At 46.1% G+C, this 21,901-nt stretch overlaps 2 protein-coding genes across 8 annotated transcripts in view; one reads left to right on the top strand and one right to left on the bottom strand.

Moving 5' to 3' along the window:
* The window catches only part of LOC117641541 (zinc finger protein 239-like), a 40,508-nt gene extending 27,050 nt beyond the window's left edge, over positions 1 to 13,458 (top strand). For 2 of the 7 annotated variants that reach the window (XM_034378993.1, XM_034378976.1), the window contains 2 exons: positions 7,779 to 7,853; positions 8,474 to 9,826. In XM_034378993.1, coding sequence (XP_034234884.1) covers positions 8,562 to 9,494 — 933 coding nt within the window. In that variant the 5' untranslated portion in view covers positions 7,779 to 7,853; positions 8,474 to 8,561 and the 3' untranslated portion in view covers positions 9,495 to 9,826. Of the gene's footprint in view, positions 1 to 6,320; positions 6,397 to 7,108; positions 7,211 to 7,778; positions 7,854 to 8,473; positions 9,827 to 11,939 lie in introns of those variants that run through there. The other 5 variants (XM_034379003.1, XM_034379026.1, XM_034378984.1 and 2 more) reach the window with 5 other exon arrangements.
* LOC117642807 (gonadotropin-releasing hormone receptor-like) overlaps positions 1 to 21,793 on the bottom strand; it is a 53,642-nt gene extending 31,849 nt beyond the window's left edge. The window contains exons 1-2 of the mRNA XM_034381373.1: positions 21,736 to 21,793; positions 15,841 to 16,018 (exon numbers count right to left, since the gene is read on the bottom strand). Coding sequence (XP_034237264.1) covers positions 15,841 to 16,018; positions 21,736 to 21,765 — 208 coding nt within the window. The 5' untranslated portion in view covers positions 21,766 to 21,793. The remainder of the gene's footprint in view (positions 1 to 15,840; positions 16,019 to 21,735) is intronic.
* Between the last annotated feature and the right edge of the window lie 108 nt (positions 21,794 to 21,901).

The raw sequence follows: 21,901 nt of genomic DNA, 5'->3' as shown, positions 1-21,901 counted from the left end.
CTCATGTTTTTAGGAAGGTAGTACAAGGTCTTTACTATAAATACCATTGCCATAACTCTAGTATCATTCAGGACCCCAATAATCAGAAAAACTTAATTGGATATTTCTCACTTTCGGCAAATCAGAGACGCCAAAACTACCCCGAAACGTGAGAATCGCTCCTGTACCTTTTCCCGTGAATTTTTTCTAACAGTGTGGTTCAAAACTTGACATGAGAAAGAGACGATAGTCAAGCGTATCGGCCACACTTGAACATTAACAGTGGATTGATACTCATTTGCAGTGCAAACATGTTTCGCGTGCAATATTTGTACAGCTCGGCTATCGTTTCACATCCGAAAAGAGTTTAGTTTCCGGCCATTACGGCGTCTGCTTGCTTCTGGTTCAGGATACACGAAAGTACCCTATTCAAGGCTAATTTTCCTAACAACAATGTTTTGTAAACAATTGATGAAAATGTTGTCACGCCCATGACATAAGTATAGGAGCGTTGATAAGAGTATCATCAATTAGAGATGATATTGTCACCATTTCAAAGCGCTTAAGATTTCAATCGCGATTATTTTGTCCTGAAGTGACAATTTATTTTCACAGTGCTTAGAAACCACAAATCTGGGCACAACAAGCGCTGTCCCAGGGACACCGGAAGTCGGGGGGCAGGGGAAGGGGCGAAGGCCCTCTCCCCCTAGAATTTGCCGTTGCATGGCCGGGCCTTTTCGACCCCGCGAAGCGCGCCTTTCAAGGCGGGCTCTTAATAGGCCCGCGAGTGTCCGGCTGAAACAAAATGGTTGCCATGATCCGGGTGATCTCTTACCATCTCGCATGGCACGGCAAACTATCAGTTTTTGGTGTCAAATGACTTCAATAGAGCATTCTCTAGTCGCCGCCGATCGAAGAACAAAAAGAAGGACACAACCGGAAGCCGGGAAGAAACGGAGTAGGTATCAAGCCCGGTTCCAGCGAGAAATGTCGACAAATATTTTAATTTCCTGTGTCAAAAAGTGTTTGGAACAAAGGAAAGTGCTTTTGAAGGAGATACACCACAGAAAACTCAGAAACTAGTCCACTCATAAACGTCTGAGAGGTTGTAGCCGGTGCCAGTTCCGGCTTTGTTCTTCTTCTTGTTCTTCGATCGGCGACGACTAGAATACTCTATTCCTACGTAACATGAAACATAGTTCACGCAATGGCCCCTTGTCCAGCTCTGAAGCAAGGGAAACTGACACAAGGGTAGTTCTTTCTCAAATCGCACGACCCCCGAAATCGATGTCTCGGATTCGGACCAAACTTGGTGGACTCATTGCTTGGGTCACCAAAACCAAGTTTCTGACCCTGAAAAATTTTTTTTTGCTTTAAAAATATTTTTTTCCCCTTAAAGTGTTAAATAGTGGACCAAAAATCGAATTTTCGTCCAATTGATCCTACATTGTGCAAAGTTGTTTTTTCAACGTCTTTTTATCTTATTTTATCCTATTTTATCCTATCCCACTCAGAAATGATTTTTAACACCACTAATAACCACGAAAAACGACAAAATTTTAACGTTTTCTTGAATACCCAAAAAATGCATCCGAATTTTTTCATGAAAATTTGTTTTTAAATTCATCTTTTGGTCCTCTAACATGTGTCAAAAAATTGGGAGAGTTAAATTTGAATTGCCTTTAAAGTAATTTTTTTCCACTTTTTTCAAAGAAAATTTTCACTGAAATGACTCAATTTATCAAGTTTTCAGCAAGACTATTCAAGTCTCATGGCTCCTGGGTCCTCCTGGATGGGCAGGGATGTTGGAAATGTATTACTGAGTAGATAGTAGCTTCAAGATGTTTATTTTTAATTATTTTAGATGGTTGACAGGCAATACCGGTAAGTTGCCCTAGACTCCGGCCCATAAGCCCCGATCCGACCCCGACCCGGCCCAGACCCGGCCGAGACCCGGCCGAGACCCGGCCCACACCCGGCAAAGACCCGGCCGAGACCCGGTCGCCCCATAGGAATCCGGCAAAGCCTTGGCTAAGCCCCGGCAGAGTCCGACCGAGTCCGGCCATAAGTCCGGCCACGGTGTAAGAGTGCACCACCCGAAGAGTGGTCTCCCTACACCGTAAGTCCGGACTGGGGCGGGTTCCGCCGGGCACAGTGTAGGTAGACCACTCTTCGGGTGGTGCACTCTTACACCGTGGCCGGACTTGGCCGGTCGGTCGGACTCTGCCGGGGCTTAGCCAAGGCTTTGCCGGATTCCTATGGGGCGACCGGGTCTCGGCCGGGTCTTTGCCGGGTGTGGGCCGGGTCTCGGCCGGGTCTCGGCCGGGTCTGGGCCGGGTCGGGGTCGGATCGGGGCTTATGGGCCGGAGTCTAGGGCAACTTACCGGTATTGCCTGTCAACCATCTAAAATAATTAAAAATAAACATCTTGAAGCTACTATCTACTCAGTAATACATTTCCAACATCCCTGCCCATCCAGGAGGACCCAGGAGCCATGAGACTTGAATAGTCTTGCTGAAAACTTGATAAATTGAGTCATTTCAGTGAAAATTTTCTTTGAAAAAAGTGGAAAAAAATTATTTTAAAGGCAATTGAACTTTAACTCTCCCAATTTTTTGACACATGTTAGAGGACCAAAAGATGAATTTAAAAACAAATTTTCATGAAAAAATTCGGATGCATTTTTTGGGTATTCAAAAAAACGTTAAAATTTTGTCGTTTTTCATGGTTTTTAGTGGTGTTAAAAATCATTTCTGAGTGGGATAGGATAAAATAGGATGAAATAAGATAAAAAGACGTTGAAAAAACAACTTTGCACAATGTAGGGTCAATTGGACGAAAATTCGATTTTTGGTCCATTTTTTAACACTTTTAGGGGAAAAAATATTTTTAGAGCAAAAAAAAATTTTTCGGGGTCAGAAACTTGGTTTTGGTGACCCAAGCAATGAGTGCACCAAGTTTGGTCCGAATCCGAGACATCGATTTCGGGGGTCGTGCGATTTGAGAAAGAACTACCCCCCATAAGCCGATACGGCAAAGGCTCAGACGACGACACGAGAACATGGTTCTCGTATAGAAGATTTTTGGCGCATGGTGTTCGGGTGGTCATACCAAGTCCGTATATCCATGTGCCATGTTTTGGCGACGTACGGTTCGGTACTTAGCACCTTAGGCCTCTTAGGCTTTGCCGCCGAAATTGGCCTTTGGCGCGAAGGTGTTAAAAAAAATTAAAAGAAAGTAAGCAATGTGCTGGCCTTAGGTTGATACTTCGGACGGAAGGACCAGGACCAATGAAAACGATGCTTTTTCATCGGTAGTACATTTAACCAAATTCTCCACGAGAGGAGTTACCGCGACGATTTTGCGAGGACACCACGGCTCAACATTGTTACAAGTGTGAACTGAATGGGGAGACTATGGCGAGATGGAGCAAGCGCCTGCGAGCACGGCGGGTAGGCAGCCAGCCACGCAGCGGCGTTTGGCGGGCGTGCCTACCTTCCAGTTCGCAGGCGTTACGGAGGCAGGTCCGTGTTTCGCTGCCTGTGTGTTGGCGCTGGGCTCAGGTGCGCTGCTTCCACATGAGTGCCAGCGCCTCAGAAGGCCTACCTCACACTGGAGCACGCTGCCTTTTCACCGCAGTCCTGTGGAAAGAACAAAGAGGGGCAGTTTTCTGCCCAAAACATGCATTTTTACGGTTTTTGTAGCTGCTGCTAGGGCTGCCCTACACACAAACTTTTTATGACGGAATATTTTAGTTTGATCCTTTATCTTCAAATTCCACCCCCGGGATCGGTCAAAATCGGTGTCCATCACCAAAACCCCAGGGATACAAGAAATGACTGCAAAAATGGGAAAACAGCCATGGTCAAAATTTGAGCAGTCCAATCGGAAAACCGACGCCGGATTCTTGTTCCTCGGCCGATTTTACCAAAAAGAGTCAATATTTAGGCAGCTGGAGCTGACAGGGACCGAGCAATATCGATTTTTACATTTTGACCAAATTCTCCTAAATTTTGTCAGAGAAAACGAAAATCGTGAATAACATCCAAACCATGCGTTTTTCGCCCCCAATATTTTAGGGCTTTTCTAAGACCCATAAGGGGTACCTTCGACCCAAATGGCGATGAAATCGGCGGTGGTCATGTTTTTCGATCGGACTTCTTAAAAAAAGTGCCTCATAATAACATTAAAAATAACTATGAAAATCTTTTATTAATGGTTTGTACTTTGAAGTACAGCTTCCTGCAGAATCAGCCGACAGTCCACTGTAAGGAACCACCTTCTATACGATAACCATGTTCTCATGTCGTCGTCTGAGCCTTTGCCGTATCGGCTTATGGGACGTCATCGTAGGAGAACCCTGTTCTCGTAGCGTGTTTAAATATAATTTGTGATTTGTGCCGAAATATTGACAATTCAATCAATGTAAATCGATTTGAAATTCAAAGTTCGGTTCACACAAGAATCATTTTCTTGTTCAGGCGACACCACAAAAAGTACGAGAACCATGTTTGCGGTCCGGCGGGCACGCCATGTCTCCACGGACAATACTAGAACATGGTTCTCCTGCGTATTTACGGCATTTTACTGTCCAAGCTTCCTACACTGCAAATCCAAGTGTAGTACAGGTCGACACTTTAAGGCGCAGACCAGTTCGTCCTACGCTTGCAAGTGTCGACCAGTTGTGTCCGACGCTTTGAAGTGTCGACCACACAGTGTCCGACGCCTGCAAGTGTCGACCACACAGTGTCCAACGCCTGCAAGTGTCGACCATACAGTGTCCAACGCCTGCAAGTGTCGACCACACAGTGTCCGACGGCTGAAGTGTTGGGCCACAACAAGAAACTCAGTCAGTGTAATTTGCCGTAGGACAAACAGTGTCCTACACATGCAGGCGTCGGCCACAGTGTGGTCGACACATCAGAGCGTCGGATACAGCTGGTCGACACTTGCCAGCCTAGGACAAACTGGTCTACGCCTTAAAGTGTCGACCTGTCCTTCCCTTGGATTTGCAGCGTAGGGTTTCCTTTTGACTCATTAGAGTCCTAGGGCACAGTTAGTGCAACTCCTTGAATGACAAGGACGGTTGTTTCAAAACAAGGAAAGATGGAACACTTCACGGAAGTTCCTCGGAAGTGTGCTCCCATTTCAAGGAGAGGGAGGCTCCCTTGCTTTCCAAGGCTAGTCCCTTGTTTCCAAAGTCCGAATTCTCCACGAGAGGAGTTACCGCGACGATTTTGCGAGGACACCACGGCTCAACATTGTTACAAGTGTGAACTGAATGGGGAGACCATGGCGAGATGGAGCAAGCGCCTGCGAGCACGGCGGGTAGGCAGCCAGCCACGCAGCGGCGTTTGGCGGGCGTGCCTACCTTCCAGTTCGCAGGCGTTACGGAGGCAGGTCCGTGTTTCGCTGCCTGAGTGTTGGCGCTGGGCTAAGGTGCGCTGCTTCCATATGAGTGCCAGCGCCTCAGAAGGCCTCCCTCACACTGGAGCACGCTGCCTTTCCACCGCAGTCCTGTGGAAAGAACAAAGAGGGGCAGTTTTCTGCCCAAAACATGCATTTTTACGGTTTTTGTAGCTGCTGCTAAGGCTGCTCTATACACAAACTTTTTATGACGGAATATTTTAGTTTGATCCTTTATCTTCAAATTCCACCCCCGGGATCGGTCAAAATCGATGTCCATCACCAAAACCCCAGGGATACAAGAAATGACTGCAAAAATGGGAAAACAGCCATGGTCAAAATTTGAGCAGTCCAATCGGAAAACCGACGCCGGATTCTTGTTCCTCGGCCGATTTTACATGAGAGAGTCAATTTTTAGGCAGCTGGAGCCGACAGGGACCGAGCAATATCGATTTTTACATTTTGACCAAATTCTCCTAAATTTTGTCAGAGAAAACGAAAATCGTGAATAACATCCAAACCATGTGTTTTGCGCCCCCAATATTTTAGGGCTTTTCTAAGACCCATAAGGGGTACCTTCGACCCAAATGGCGATAAAATCGGCGGTGGTCATGTTTTTCGGTCGGACATCTTAAAAAAGTGCCTCTTTGAAACGTGCAGTTTGATTCTAAATATTATAGGTAGAACTGTGTTAAATTATTTTTTGTCAGCGGGATGACCAATCTTTCTAAAACCACTATCGTGATGGTTCAGTGTAGTTTCAGTTCGGAGATATAACGGGTGTTCTTTTCTGACCCAAGCCTCGAGTGTACTTTTCTTACCCAACCTACCCCTAGTGGAACAAAAAATAGTTATGTTTTTATTACAATTTAATATCACATAAAAAGATTAGTATTTGGTAATTTCAGTCAAGAAGCTAGCTGGCGGGTGTGCAGCGCGCGATTCAAACGGGAGGGGAAAGGGACCGAAGATTCGAAGGCAAATCACCCTCGATTCGGATTTTTCGAAGAGTTCGGATTTTAAGCAATTTTCCCGGGAGCGAATCGAATCAGAGCTGATTCGATTCGATTCCGAACCTTTCGCATATCTCTACTCCCCCCCCCCTTTAGTGAAACATACTTCCGGCGTCCGTTTCCTTCTCTGTTGAGGAAAGAGAGGACCTATGCAGTAAAGATATCGTTCATAACGGTACCACTTAAGTTACGCTCTGGCTTGACTAGATTATTCTTGTCGCCAGCGAGAGAAGGACGCATTAAATTCCTTCGTATAATTTCTGTACCTGGCCTCACATTACCATACGCACACGTTCTTTTTGTTCCAATTTGTACGCAATTTCGTTCGAATTTGTGTGATTCGGCGGACGAATAGGGTATTCTGGAGAAGAGCTGGATCGGAAGTGGAGAAGAAATCAAGAAGAACAAACTCAGGACCTGTATGAGAATATAACTCTGCGGAAGCGGCAGAACGGCGACGCAGACGCACATTCTCACAAATTTAGCATACTCTCTTCTTGATTTCTTCTCAACTTCCGTTCCAGCTCTTTTACGAAGTACCCTATTTGAACGAAAAAGGTTCGCATGGTTAGACACTTCTACCGCGTACATTGTGCACATACTTAGAGCGAACGATTCCAGTCTCATAACCGAAAATGGTTTCAGTAACCTAACTATGCACTGGTAAAACCAAAGCGTAGCATTACCGTGGTGTTTTCAAGCGTAATCAGTTAACGCTTGAAATCAAGCGTAACAGACGCTTGAAGTCAAGCGGAACATAGGCTCATCCGCCAAGATTCCCACTATCGGAATGCGTGGGGGAATTTACAGAGTATGCTGCGTTTCAAGCGTAACGTCTTCAAGCGTAACTTAATGCTTGACTGAAGCATATAGTTACGCTTAAGTTTTACCAGTGTGCACCCCCTTCCTCACAAGTGCATTTGTTGAAATGTTCTCGGGATTCGGCACTGCTCCTAAAGAAGTGGGGCATCTCATTCAGTACCTACCTGAACCGGAAGTCAATCTTTTGGTCGCTTGCCCGGTTCAACGGAGACATGATGGCCAACATGACTCTTTCACAGTGGCCAAACAAGTATTTCACATAAGATACCGTATATTAGTGAATTTCGGAACCGGGAGTCAAAGAGCAAAATTTCAAATTCAAACAGCTCCTACGCAAACGCTGACGCTGAGTGGTCACCTCTGCGCATGCTCTAAAACTGTTATGGTTTTCACTTTTGATTTTGACTTCCGGTTCCGAGATCCGTCATGAAATACTTTTTGACCAATGTGAAAGAATCATGTTTGTCATCATGATGGTCATGTCTCCCTTGAACCGGGCAAGCTACCAACAGATAGACAAATAAGTTAAATAATCACTTGTATTTGCCTTGTTCTAGACGATTCTACACCGCTGCAGGCTTCTGATCACCGCACGGTCCCCCTGCCACCATACCACAGACCAGACTCTCAGAGTAAGTGCGCCAAAGGGAAGCTAAAGGTTTTACCACGAATGGGGCATTTTATTTTGAACGAGTTTTATCTTTTGGTACGAGCGTAACCCTACCATTTCGATAAGGATCTGAGCTTCTTAAGTTTAAAGAGTCCCCTTGTGAAACAAAGGCATTAAAATTATGCCCTTTAAGGGCGTAAACGATCTACGCTCTTATAGGCCATATATCGTTAATGCCTTTGGGAAGGGCATTAAAATTTTTCTTGAAATTCCTATACCAGTCACGTCCTTTCCAAGGGCATATAACGTCTTATGCCCTTCAAAGGGCTTATACGAGTATTTATGCCCTGAAGGGCTTAATTTTTACGCCTTTGTTTTGCCAGTGTCGGATGGTTGACAAACGAACGCCATTTGACAAACCGGATCAAAGACTGGACGATAGGTCACTTTTAATGTCCTTCCGGAATGGCATTGAACTGCAAGGGGTGGTCTATTTTTTACGTTGCGCAATCTTGGACACCTTGGGCACGTTCTGTTTTGCCTCGCCTTTTCTCTTAGTTTTCCGACTGAACGTGGCGTCACATCCCTGGATTACTACTACATCCTAAGTAGGTCTCATGAACAACCTGATTCCTGTTTCAGCTGCTTTCGTGTTCTGCCTGCTGTCCATCTTGAAGGAACGCAAGGCGGCCGCATTGGATATTTCTTAACTGATCTCCAAATTTTCATCATGGCCCACCCGGAAGAAATGTCTTTCAGATGCACAGTCTGCAATTCGTGCTTCAGCCGCAGGAGTAGTCTCTTGACTCACCTCGAAACGCACATTGAAGAGATGCAATCGGAGAACAAGGAGATCGGTAACAATCAGAATCTCAAGACACATCTTGAATCAGGCGACAGGAGCAACTTATTCCAATGCAAGGGTTGTAAAATGGCGTTCAGTACAGGACGTGGACTTGCAAGCCATCGTAAGTCCCATACTGAGGATAAGCTTTCCGGGTGTACTATTTGCAACAAGATGTTCAAAAAACGTTATCTGACCGCTCATCTTCGAACCCACACAGGTGAGAAGCCTTACGAATGCTCAGTTTGTAACAGGTCATTTAGACACGATTCTAATTTGAGGAGTCATCTTGCAACCCATAAAGATGAAAAGCCGTTTGAGTGCGCGGTTTGCAATAAGAAGTTGCGTACTAGTTTCTCTCTCAGACTTCATTTAAGGACTCACACTGGGGTAATGCCTTACGAGTGCACAGTCTGCAAGAGGAGCTTCAGGCAACGTCCTCATCTTGTTATGCATCTCAGAATTCATACAGGGGAGAGGCCCTACGGGTGCACGTTTTGCAACAAGAAGTTTAGTGATAAACGGAATGTCGAAGTTCATGAAAGAATTCACACGGGTGAAAAGCCCTACGAGTGCTCAGTTTGCCACAAGAAATTTAATCAGCATCCTCATCTCACAGCGCACCTTAGGTACCATAGCGGGGAGAAGCCCTTTGAATGTTTGGTTTGCCACAAGAAGTTTGGTCAGGTTGGCGAATTTAGACTCCACATTAGGATCCATACTGGCGAGAAACCTTACGAGTGCACAATCTGCAACAAGAAATGCAGTCAAAGTAGCAGTCTCAGAGTTCACCTTCGAACGCACGCGAAGAAAGTCTAAAACGCCATCTTGGAACTCACGTATGAAAGAAGACCCTGGAGTGCGTAGTTCGCAATGTGATGATGTGTCCTGGCAAAGTCTGTCTAAGAAGCGATTCAGAAGTTATCGTAACAGCGGAGAGGATGAGTCATGACTCGATATAACAGGAACGGACGCTTGTTGTGGTTTGTTTGATTATTGGTGCAATTTTAGACATGTCAGACACTTCTATAACTAAACTAAATCATGTCGAGACAAAGTTTTGGTAGCAAAACTTATAGAATTGATACCTTCGGGGAGTTTTGCTTACGGCTTGGATACTGTTAAACTGACATTGATGTTTTCTGGATACACAACAAACCTAACTGTGTACTAAGTACACACTTACAAACGCATGCTTGGTCAAGTACACACTTACAAATGCATGCTTGCAAGTACACACTAACAAACGCATGCTTGACGCATGGAGTTATACGGCGCCGAGCATGCGTTTGTAAGTGTGTACTTGCAAGCATGCATTTGTAAGTGTGTACTTGGCCAAGCATGCGTTTGTAAATATGTGCTTGCAAGCATGCATTTGTGTGTACTTAGTAGACAGGTTTGCAGTGTATGTAAACCAAAAGAATTGCTTTAGACGTATGGTTGTTTGAGAAAATTCTTTTTATTTACTGTTTGAGTTCGAAATAAATTGACCTTTTGTGATTAGTTTCATTATAGGTGCAGTTTTAGATGTACGATAAGCCACTTCAGTAATTCAAAAAAATTCGTTTTAAGACAAGATTTGCGTTGCTAAACCAATCGCTACCTTGGCTTCCTTTGTTTGACCTTTGTTTGTGTGACTCAAATACTGTTAAACTGGAACTAACATTTCCTTGATTAAAGTAAAGTAAATCTTTATTTCAGCTATAGCTGTAGTCACAATACCATTAGTTGGCTTTGATTATACTTAATTATGAAAACCTTTTATGTAGGCTTTATATAAGGGGAAAAGTTATGTACATTTAAATACATTTTTATGTATGAATATCTAAGTATCGAGAGCCATTGGCTTTTTGAGAGGATCGCCGTCTTTTCTTTATACATCATTTCATTTGTGTAGCAATAAATAACTGTGCTACTTGAATTGACGTTTTTTTATAACAATACCTGCAGTTTGTTGTACGCTGATACTTTATTTTAGTGTCCACCTTCGGCACACTGCGGCAAAAAGCTTCGGAAAATTCTGTTAACAGCTTGTGGTAATTCTCCGTAGCCCCTTGTCAATATTCTCTGTAGGCTCTTACAGTATTTTCTGTAGGACCGCACAGTATTCTCCGTGGGACCTTACAGTGTCCTCCGTAGGACTGTAGAGTCTTCCAGTCCCTACGGAGAAGACTGTGCGGTCCTACGGAGAATATTGATAAGAGGGCTACGGAGAATCCTGGCAAAAAAATTAACTGAATTTTCCGTACCTTTTTGCCACAGTGCTTGGTCAATTTTATGGGTATCGTGCCCAGGTGCCGAGCTGCGTCGGTCTCCGTTTTTCGAGTCGATCACGCCAGTAGGCGATCAGGCAATGTCGGGCCTGGTTATGGTCTATCATCAGTCTCTCTTCCAAGTTTGAAATTTTTTGGCCAAGCCGTTTACGAGAAATCTCGATTTTCATCTCGATCTGCATCGGCTCCTCGCGCGGAGGCACGGCCAAGAGTTTTGGTCGCCTCCACCTGTATTCTGGTCTGGCTACACTGCGGCGGCTGCTGAAGGTGTCGGCTACCTGGCCACACTGAAGCGGTGCGAGACGATTGGACGAGATTTCGCACAGACAATCTTGAGACCCGTCATTCTGGTGTGAACTAGGATAATTGCGATCAATTTTGTTCACCTATATTTGAACTCAAGTTTTTTGGAAGAAAATGGGCTAGAAAATGCTGTTTTCAGAATTTGTCATTTTGCCGTGTTGTTTGAGGTACTAATAATTATTCCAAAAATTTTTCCCTAGTTCACACCAGAATGACATGTATTTAGATGGTCCACACCAAATTTGGACCATTTAGGTCCGACCGTTTGGTCCAAATCGCGCAAACCAACGACCTGTGTATTTTATGCAGTGGTTAAGCGAAATTCGACGAACTCGCTCGCAATAGCTGCTCAAGACACCTATCAAAATTTGTGATTTTGATCGTAAGTTACAGTATGAAAAGATCCCATGATCAGTTTCTACGTCCTGTATGTCATACGTCCACAGGAGTTTTTGCCAAACACAGTATTTTTTGACCTTGCGTAGTGTACTACCCCCTTAATACATGCCTAAACTGACTAAATTTTTGGTATCTCTCCCCCGTCATTCACGAATCGTGGAATCGCGAAAGATTTCCTATCTTTCTGTTTTGCCCTGCCATGGCTCTCAGTTGTCTTATGAACGTGGCGTCTTATTCCTACTTGTGTACATCCCAAGTGATAACATGAGCAACCTGATGTCTTTTTCAGTTGCCTTCGCGGTCTGCATGCTGTCCATCTTCAAGGAACACAAGCCCGCTGCATTGGAAATTTGTTAACCGATGTCCCACGTCATGGCCCGTCCGGAAGAAACGTCCTTCAGATGCACCGTTTGCAATTCGTATTTCAGTCGAAGAAGCAGTCTCTTGACCCACCTCGAAATTGGAGAGATGCAGTCGGAGTGCACGGTTTGCGACCGAACGTCCAATTCAAGAAGTGCCCTCGCTACCGACTTCAGTACACATTCAGCTATAGCTTCCGTTTGCTCAGTTTGTAACAAGGAGATCGGTAACGAACAGAATCTGAAGACGCATCTTGAAACATGCAACAGGAGCAAGCTATTCCACTTCAAGGATTGTGAAATGGCGTTCAGTACAGGACGTGGACTTGCAAACCATCGTAAGTTCCATACTGAGGATAAGCTTTCCGAGTGTACTATTTGCAACAAGAAGTTCGGCAAAGCTTATCTGGCCACTCATCTTCGAACCCACACACACACAGGTAAGAAGCCTTACAAATGCTCAATTTGTAGCAGGGCATTTTCACTCAAATCTGGTCTGGGCGTTCATCTCGCAACCCATCAAAAGAATAAGCCATTTGAGTGCACGGTTTGCAATAAGAAGTTACTTGGTAGGTTCTCTCTCATAGTTCATCTAAGGACTCACACTGGGGTAATGCCTTACGCACAGTCTGCAAGAGGAGCTTCAGACAACGTCCTCATCTTGTTACGCACCTCAGAATTCATACAGGGGAGAGGCCCTACGGGTGCACGTGTTGCGACAAGAAGTTTGGTGATAAACGGAATGTCGAGATTCATGAAAGAATTCACACGGGTGAAAGGCCCTACGAGTGCTCAGTTTGCCACAAGAAATTTAATCAGCATCCTCATCTTACAAGGCACCTTAGGTTCCATAGAGGGGAAAAGCCCTTTGAATGTTTGGTTTGCCACAAGAAGTTTCGTGAGGTGAAAGAATTTAAAGTTCACATGAGGAACCATACTGGCGAGAAACCTTACAAGTGCACAGTCTGCAACATTAAATTTACTCACAGTGGCAGTGTCAAAGATCACCTTCGAAAGCACACACAAGAGGGGCACTTTCAGTGCACTGTTTGCAACATAAAATTTAGGCTCGAAACCAGTCATAGACGCCATCTCCGAGCTCACTAATGAAAGAAACCTATGGTTGTACGTATGAGTAATTTCTCTTTCCTCATCTTTCGAGTTTGAAAGATTCTGAACTTTTTTGTGGTTTGTTGCGTTATATGTGCAATTTCAGACATACTGTGAGCCACTTCTGTAATTTAAAGAACTTGTTTCAGGGCAAGATTTACGTGACGAAACTAATCCTTGTATGGCTTCATTGACCTTTGTTTATAAAACTCAAATGCTGTTGGACTTTAACTGACATTTTCTTGATTACAATCCCATCAGTTGATTTTAATTATACTGAATTATAAAAACCTTTTATGTAGGCTTTATTGAAAGGCAAAAGCTATGTATATTCTTTAATAAATTGTATGTATTAAAATCGAAGTATGAAGAGCCGTTGGCTTTTTGACAGTATCGTCGTCTCTTCTTTATACATCATTTGTTTAGCAATAAATTGCTGTGCTACTGGAATGGATGTTATTTTTATTACAATATCAGCTGTTGTATGATAATACATATTTTCAGTAATACAAATGATTTATGACGGTCGTTGTCTTTCAGGAACAACAGTTTTTTTTTTTTTTTTTTTAAATTGTGGTATGGAAAGCACCTTGTGCTCTCAGAGTGTCGCCAGTGCCGACTTTCGGCATGGCGGAATTTTAGTTTTTGAGTTGTGGCCACTCTGCACCGAGGCTAGCTGGAGACTCGAATTAGCAGAAGTGAGAGGAAGGCAAACAAGAAGCATTTACACTAATGCCCGAGCAGCGCAAGGGTGCAGCTGGCGCATGCCGGCACTGCCAGAACTTGGATCGAGATAAGGCCAAACGCTTTTCATGAAACGGGTTGCTCGTACAGGAAGCAATCAGTCAGCCAGGGGGCTGGCGGCTGATGCCGAGCAGTCATTTCGTCGGTGTCTGTCTCTCTCGCACTCGTGTGGCGCCACGCAGGGGTGCGAGAGAGACTCGGCGACGACATGCCTGTTCGTAATCAGTTTGCTGCCCATGGCTTACACAGTGCAGAGCTCAACTAGACGATGGTTCGCCGATGGACACGCAGTGCTGACTGCTCGCTCCTTCATCCATTGGGCTCACCCAACTGATAATAATTTCCAAAACTGATTATTTTCAGTCCGTTTTGAACAAATTTTGTTCGTAAGATGTTCGCATGAGCATTGGAAATTTTCACAAGTACGATCGCACAAATTGAAAGGCAGTGACAAAACTGCAAAGAAAAAGAGCATCTTAAATAAAGTTTCGGATACCCTTCTCCTCAATTTGTCCATAATACTGAAAACGCGTGCCTTCTGCCTGTTCACGCGGTGAAAGAAATCGGTGAGCATTAGACACGGGATGCGCAGCCAAATTGCACTCCCAGGATAAAAACGCCTAACTTCCTGCCTTGGTTTTTTTTTACCGACGCGGCAGGAGGGGGCCCTACGCAGCCTTCCAAACAATCATAACGCACTTACGACCAGGCAAATGCTCTGCGCGGAGTGACGGCCTAAGCGTTAAAGCCGTGAATTAAGTGAGGCCAGTTCGGGGCAAAAGGAGGGGGGAGTAACTCTCAGCGGCGTGGGGCGCGATCGGCCGCGGCCACTGAAATGGGCGCTTGAAGCCACGGGGAGGAACAAGGGGTGGAGAGGGAGGAGGGTTGGGGCAGTAGGTCACGCCGTCGGCAGTGCGAGGGCCATTAATCCTTTCATAGGCCTCGACTCGAAGCAAGTCCTCAACAAGAGTCTCCAACCGACTTTCCGCGTTTGATCTCTATCTAGCACGTCATGCACGATTACTTGACCCTCATTTCTCTGACCCGCAGCGGAATTTCACTCCGATGTGAAACTGCGCTTTGGCAGCCCTCCTTGTTGCATCATAATTGGCGGGGACTGGGTTATGTCATTCTACACTCTCATTCCAGGAACGTGACACCACGTTGAAACGAACGAGACAAAGAGTCACGAGCATTGTGTCACATTCATTTGGATGTGAATCAGCCAAAAATTAGCTTGTTCACATTCAAACGAATGTGACACAATGCTCAAACGAACGTGACATTTTGTCACGTTCGTTTCAACGTGGTGTCACTTGGAATGAGAGTGCAGTACGAGAAGCCTTTGCTGCAGTGCTTCCTGCCGTCCTGTCTGAATGAGGACGAAAACCGTCTCCTTCAGGCAGTATGGCTGCACTTGTGGCACAGGAGCTGTGGCTTCTCTTTTCGGTGCAGCTCACTCCCTTGAATCGAAATGTATTTGAAATATACACAGCTGAAACGGTTCCTGGTTTTGTCAGGTAGCCTTTGGTAAAGACGCGGAAGTGATTTTCAGGGAGCTCGCGGCTCCTGGGAAAACAAGGAATCGTTTGTGCCGTGATCTACTCAAAGAAGAAGGAATTAACGACAAAGACAAGAATCAGCAGGAATGCGATTAAAAACCAGTCAAATCGCTACTTATTGTTTTTCTTTTTTCTCAAAACATGCCGTTGGCATTCACCAGCGTACAAATTTTGTACGAGGCATCACCGTTTTTTGTGCACAGGAACTTTTCGTACGAATTGGCACGCGATTTAGCACAAAAATGGGGAAAGATGTGCATATTTTCGTACAAAATTTGAGCGAAAAATTCGTGGGCATAAAAACTTGTGATGTCTCGTACAATATTATACGTAACATTTAGTGTGCAGCCCTCCGGTCGAGTACCACCTCCAGACTCTTACGATGAAGCGGTCATTGTAACGTTCGAGGACTCACTGGACAGAGTGCAGTAGATAGACAGGTACGAGGCGACGAGCCCCAGCAGCGGGATCACGAACATGGTGATGAAGTTGATGATGTTGTAGAGGCGCTCCGACTCGGTGGACACGTCGTAGGTGACGCACTGGTAGTAGGGCTCGTAGAACGGGCCCTCCTTGACGCTGAACATGAGCAGCTGCAACAAAGGAGACAAAAAGAAAGTTTCAATCAGTTGCTGTCAACTTTGTTTTTCCAGCGATCGGGCCTACGATGCATCGCGCACCGCACTCCACACAACAGCAGCAGCCTAGATTCCGCGAGTCGTTTTCGTCGCTCTGTCTCTCTCGCAACTGTACGGGGTGCTCATGAGTGCGAGAGAGACAGAGCGACAGGAAGGCCTCTCCTCAAAATCAGGCTGCAGCGTCATTAAAATCGTGCCACCGCTCGCCGAGCCTCTCACACGCGCTGCAGCAGGGAAATATGAATTGGGTGCAATTAGTAGTCTCCCACGTGCCGTACGGGTAAGCAACGGCAACTTGGAATGTGGCAGAGTCCTCCGCGAAATGTTTCGTACCAAGTTTAGAAAGATAGCGTGCTGATCTCCGTACGCCTTCATGACCAATTACTAAACTCTTCTCACATATTCTCAGCTGAAGCACAGATAATTAGTCTAGAGATATTACACTGCAAATCTAAGTCTGGGAGAACATGCACTGGATAATGTTGGACTGTTCCTTTTTTAGCGTGGGACGTGTTCTACGTTTGTTGGCACGGGGAAAACCGTTACATTTCTTGATTTGCTGAAAATAATCCCACAGCATACGGCATCCATCCCCCAGTACCCCCAGGGGACAATTCTAGCGAGTGACATATCTACCATCTACCATGTATCGGGCTTTCTTTGTGACATTTACAGCTTCGAGATTAGGGTTGGTTCGGCGAGACCATTTTAAATACGGCCTTGTATGATAGTAGGCCTTGCTGTTTTTCTGGTCGCTATTCGCGGTGACCAGGCCTGTTGAGCGCTATTGAGCCCCTGCCCCAGCCCACAGTGGGCCAGAAGCGACCGGTGGAGACGGCGGTCAAAATCCCGGACGAGTTTTGAGCTCCAGAGTCGCCAAATGGGAATCGAACGGAACTTGTGACCCCACCAATGGATTGCTCCAGGGGGTGGAAACTCCTATGGCGCGGCTGAAGCCAAGCTCGGCGCGCCGCGCTACGCCACGCCACTGCCCAGCCGGCCGGACGGCGGGCGGAGACGGTCTGCCGCCGCGTCTTTTATTGCTCAAAATCATTTAAAAAAATTGAATGTTATGGATGCCATGATTTTTAAACAAGGATTAAGACCCGGAATCGCCCTGTCACATTCATTTTCCCCAAAAACTTCCGTCATTTCGTACAGTTTGTCGAGAAAACTTGCGGCGGAGCACGAAAATCCAGACTGCAGTTCATATTTTTTTTTTATCGGGTATTTTGGTTGCTCTGACACGTATAGTGTAAGCGAGTCAAAGTTCCTTGTACTTTCCTCTATCCAATGCGATACGCGGGTGTTGAAAAAGACGATCCGCAAAGAAATGCCCTCATAAAAGAGGGCGACGGCGAAATGACAGTTTTCGGCAACTTCATTTCCCGCTTGGATTATAATTTCATCTTTGAGGTTATCGAATAAAGACCCCCTATGCCATGTCAAATTTTATGTAGATTCCAAATCTGTCCTCGGATTTGAAATCCTTTGAAGGATTGCTGAAATCGAAACGGATTAATTTGACTTGTAGAGGTTATGTGCGTGAGCTCTACGGCTAACCTCTACAAGTCAAACTTAATCCGTTTCGATTTCAGCAATCCTTCAACGGATTTCAAATCCGAGGACAGATTTGGAACTACATAAATTTGACATGGCTAGGAGGCGTCTTTATTCGATAACCTCAAAGATGAATTATAATCCAAGCGGGAAATGAATGTTGCCGAAAACTGTCATTTCGCCGTCGCATCTTTTATGACGGTGCATTTCTTTGCGGATCGTCTTTTTCAACATCCGCGTATCGCATTGGATAGAGGAAAGTACAAGGAAACTTTGACTCGCTTACACTATACGTGTCAGAGCAACCAAAATACCCGATAAAAAATAAAATATGAACTGCAGTCTGGATTTTCGTGCTCCGCCGCAAGTTTTCTCGACAAACTGTACGAAATGACGGAAGTTTTGAGCAAAATGAATGTGACAGGGCGATTCCTTGGGTCTTAATCCATTGTTTAAAAATCATGGCATCTCATAACATTCAATTTTTAAGTGATTTCTGAGCAATAAAAGACGCGGCGGCAGACCCTCTCCGCCCGCCGGCCGGCCGGCTGGGCAGTGGCGTGGCGTAGCGCGGCGCGCCGAGCTTGGCTTCAGCCGCGCCATAGGAGTTTCCACCCCCTGATTGCTCTCCGGACGAGGAACCCGTTGGTGGGGTCACACGCTCGGCTCGAGTCCTGTTTAGCGACTCTGGAGCTCAAAACGCGTCCAGAGTTTAGACCGCCGGCGCCGGCCTACGGCCCACTGTGCCGCGCCCACCACTTGCATGCACTGGCGACACCACTTTGAGCATCATAAGTCACAGGAGGTGGCCGGCAGGGCTATGGTCGTGCCGACGCAGGCACGGCGCGCGGTTGCTCCCCAAGAGCGCTTTCTTCGCTCTGTCTCTCTCGCACTCATGGGGCGTTCCGTGTGGGTCCGAGAGAGACAGAGCGACGGAGCACCGTTCTGAAGCAGCCCGCCGGCCGCACACGCCAGTTTGTCTTTGTTACGGCGGCAGGCGCGTTCGGTCCGGTCTCCGGAGTCCGTGGGGCTCCGGGCGCACCGAGGTTGCGTGTGCGAAGTGGGGGCGCGGCGCGCGCGGCGTGGGGTCACTCACGCAGTTCCAAAACGTAAACAGATCGGAGATTGCAGCCTCTTAATTGGTTATTTCAGCCACGACGTCACCAAACGTTTAATTTCAATATTTAAATAAGCTCACCCCCGAAAGTATAAAAACGACGTCCTTGTGACTTGGAAAACAAATAATTAAGAGAACCCATCCTGTAATAGAATGTCGCTCCAAGGGCGCTCTTTTGCAAAAGAAAAAATATGTTTGAAGCTAGTATTGCCCTTTATTTCACCGCTATGACGGCATCGCACGGATGGATAAGCTTCGCTGTTTGGGGTCAATTCCAGAGCTGTTTAATATGAATTTCGTTACGGTGTCCATCAGGTTTATCGCGACTTCGCGACAGCTGCTGGGGCACGCAAGCGCCAGTCCCGTGTACATTCAATGATAACGTCTAATTACAATTGAAATCTTTCGTCACAATACCTTCCAGTATTATTTTAATCTCGATTCGATGTCCGACTCTAGGTATTTGGCAACTCTAAATGTCTTACAATGAAATTTGACCCATATTATTCGTATGTTACAGTGAATTCGGCGCAAGCATACTACGAAGCAATATACCTTCGTAATACGAATCTTTTTAGCCATTTCATTGTAAGATTCAAAGAAAAGCCTTCGTAATACGAAGAAAAACCACCTTCGTATTATGCTTGCGCCATTTCCTTCGTATTATGGGAAATTTCTTCGTAAGACTTTTTGAGTGTGATTTTTTTTCATTCGGTGAAAGTAATTTTGATTAATTAAATTTGATAGGCTGAGCGCACGTTTTAACGTGGAAGGGTTGCCTGCGTGGGTGCGTATATCTCCAGCCGTGCCTTTTCTGCTCGCGATCACACACACACAACACACACACTCAAAGAGGCAATAAATAGTAAAACGGAATAAATAACTTGCTAAGCGGCCGCTCGAATTCAGCCAGGCCTGCTCCGCACGGGCTACACAGGCTGCTCCATTTTCGGAACGTTCTTCGGCCCACGCGTGTCCCGCATGCATTACAGAACTAGTTTCACGTCAAGTTCGGCGCGTGGGACCGGAAATGTCAGTGAAATTGTTGCGTTTCGAGTGCGGCTAATTGTCAATACCAATCCGAAGTGCACCTGCCGCTCATGGGTCGCACAGTGGGCCAGAAGACCGGCGGTACGGCAATAGATCCACCCCCCCGGTAAAAGAACCGGGGGGTGACTTTACCGCGGGATATAACCACCGCCCTTGGCTGACTCCTGAGAAGGGGTGGTTTTATACCGAGGTAAAGTCACCCCCCTGCTGGTCCTGGGGAGTGGTTCTATCCCGTGGTAGAACCACCCCCCTAGCTGGCTCAGGGGGGTGCATCTATCACGGGATAAAACCACCCCCCAAAGACGGGGAGTTACTTTATCACGGGATGAAACCACCCCCAAATTTGCATATTTGACGGGTTTTAACAGCACTTCTCACCACACGGTAAAACGAAAGCCTCACACTTAATTACTATGTAGTTTTTTCTGCGCGCCAATGCACGAAATTAAACATGCACTTCGTAACGCACGAATTTGTGCGCGACAAGAAACGATTTCGTGCGTGAGTATGCAGAAAATCGTGTATTGTCGCGCACAAATTCGTGCGTTACGAAGTGCATGTTTAATTTCTTACATCGGCGCGCAGAAAAACCTTCATGGTAGTAATTTGGTGTGTAGAATGCAAACCAAAAAATCGCGAAGGTGTTTGCAATACAAAGCTGGTGAATATTACGTTTCCAAAGCACTTTCGTTTGCAAGCTTTCAAGTATGCGCCCCGATTTTGGGTGTACAATCTTCTGGAGACGGAAAAAAGCGTAAAGATGACCGGGACGCTCTCCCGTAAAATATGCGAAATATGGGGGGTTGTTTCATCACGAGATGAAATGACCCACCATTTTCAGGGGGGTGCTTTAATCACGGGATGAAACCACCCCCCGGTGGTTCTATCCCGTGATAAATGCACCCCTGAGCCAGCTAGGGGGGTGGTTCTACCACGGGATAAAACCACCCCCTACACGGATCAGGGGGGTGACTTCACCACGGGTTGAAACCACCCCTCTCAGGAATCAGCCTGGGGGGGTGGTTTTATCCCGTGGTAAAGTCACCCCCGGTGCTTTTTCCAGGGTGGGTGGATCTATAACCTCACACCGGCAAAAACTCCGGACGCGTTTTGAGCTCCAGAGTCGCTAAACAGGACTCGAAGCGAGCGAGTGACCCCATCAATGGAATCCTCGTTCGGAGCGCAATCCATCGGTGGGGTCACACGTTCGGTTCGAGTCCCATTTAGCGACTCGAGAGCTCAAAACTCGTCCGGGATTTGGACCGCCCTCCGCGGTCTTCTGGCCCACTGTGGGTCGGACAGTCACCCCACACTGTCACGGCGCCCCGCGGTCTGAAGGACCAAGGGCATCGCTCCCGCCCTCAGCGGCCAGAGTGAGGTAAAACTCGGTGTACTTGACCATCTTCTCGGGATGAGTCGGGCTTGCTGGGAAGCACCACTTACTCTGTCTCCTCAAAGTATCCCGTTTCCCCCGCCCTCTCAGGGGCTACATATTTATGCCCGCGAGGGCGGGCACTCACTCCCCACGGACCGGCCGCTGCAGGAACCGGCGAGCGAAAGATGCCTGGCGGGAGCAACTCTCAGCAGCAGTGGAAAAGGGCGTTTTAAAGGCATCACATTCAGTTTAAACGCGATTTTAACGCGAAACGCGAAAGCTACCGTAAGCCGGGGTAATATAAGACAATTTCGGGGTAATATGAGACGGAGTTTGGTTCGCGTAAGATTCACTCTAAGCCCGCTATTCGGCCACAAAGAGAGCCACTGCTGTAAAAATTAATTACACTACACGGTACCATTTTTCACCGTGAAGTTTGACAGTGATGAGTCATGAAATGCCACGAGCATTATAATTCTAACGATAAAAATCATGCGTCTCATATTACCCCGGCTTACGGTACTTTTCTTCGACTTTTTCCCTTCTAAATTCTTATTAAAAACACCTGACCTGAACAACCAAGTGATTCCTAAAATACATGTTTGAGACGGAAGAATTTTTCACTGTTAAAAAGTGAAGGAATTATTGAACACTTTCAAATGGACAATGACTCAAATCGATGAGAATTAAAATCTGATTTGCTTTCCCCGTGGTCGGACTTGGAAGCGGAAAATGC

This window comes from Thrips palmi, unplaced genomic scaffold (genome assembly GCF_012932325.1).
Source record: "Thrips palmi isolate BJ-2018 unplaced genomic scaffold, TpBJ-2018v1 HiC_scaffold_1, whole genome shotgun sequence".
In the NCBI taxonomy this organism is placed as follows: Eukaryota; Metazoa; Arthropoda; class Insecta; order Thysanoptera; family Thripidae; genus Thrips; species Thrips palmi.
Note: the sequence above shows the minus strand (reverse complement) of the source record. Positions and strands in the feature narration are given on the sequence as shown.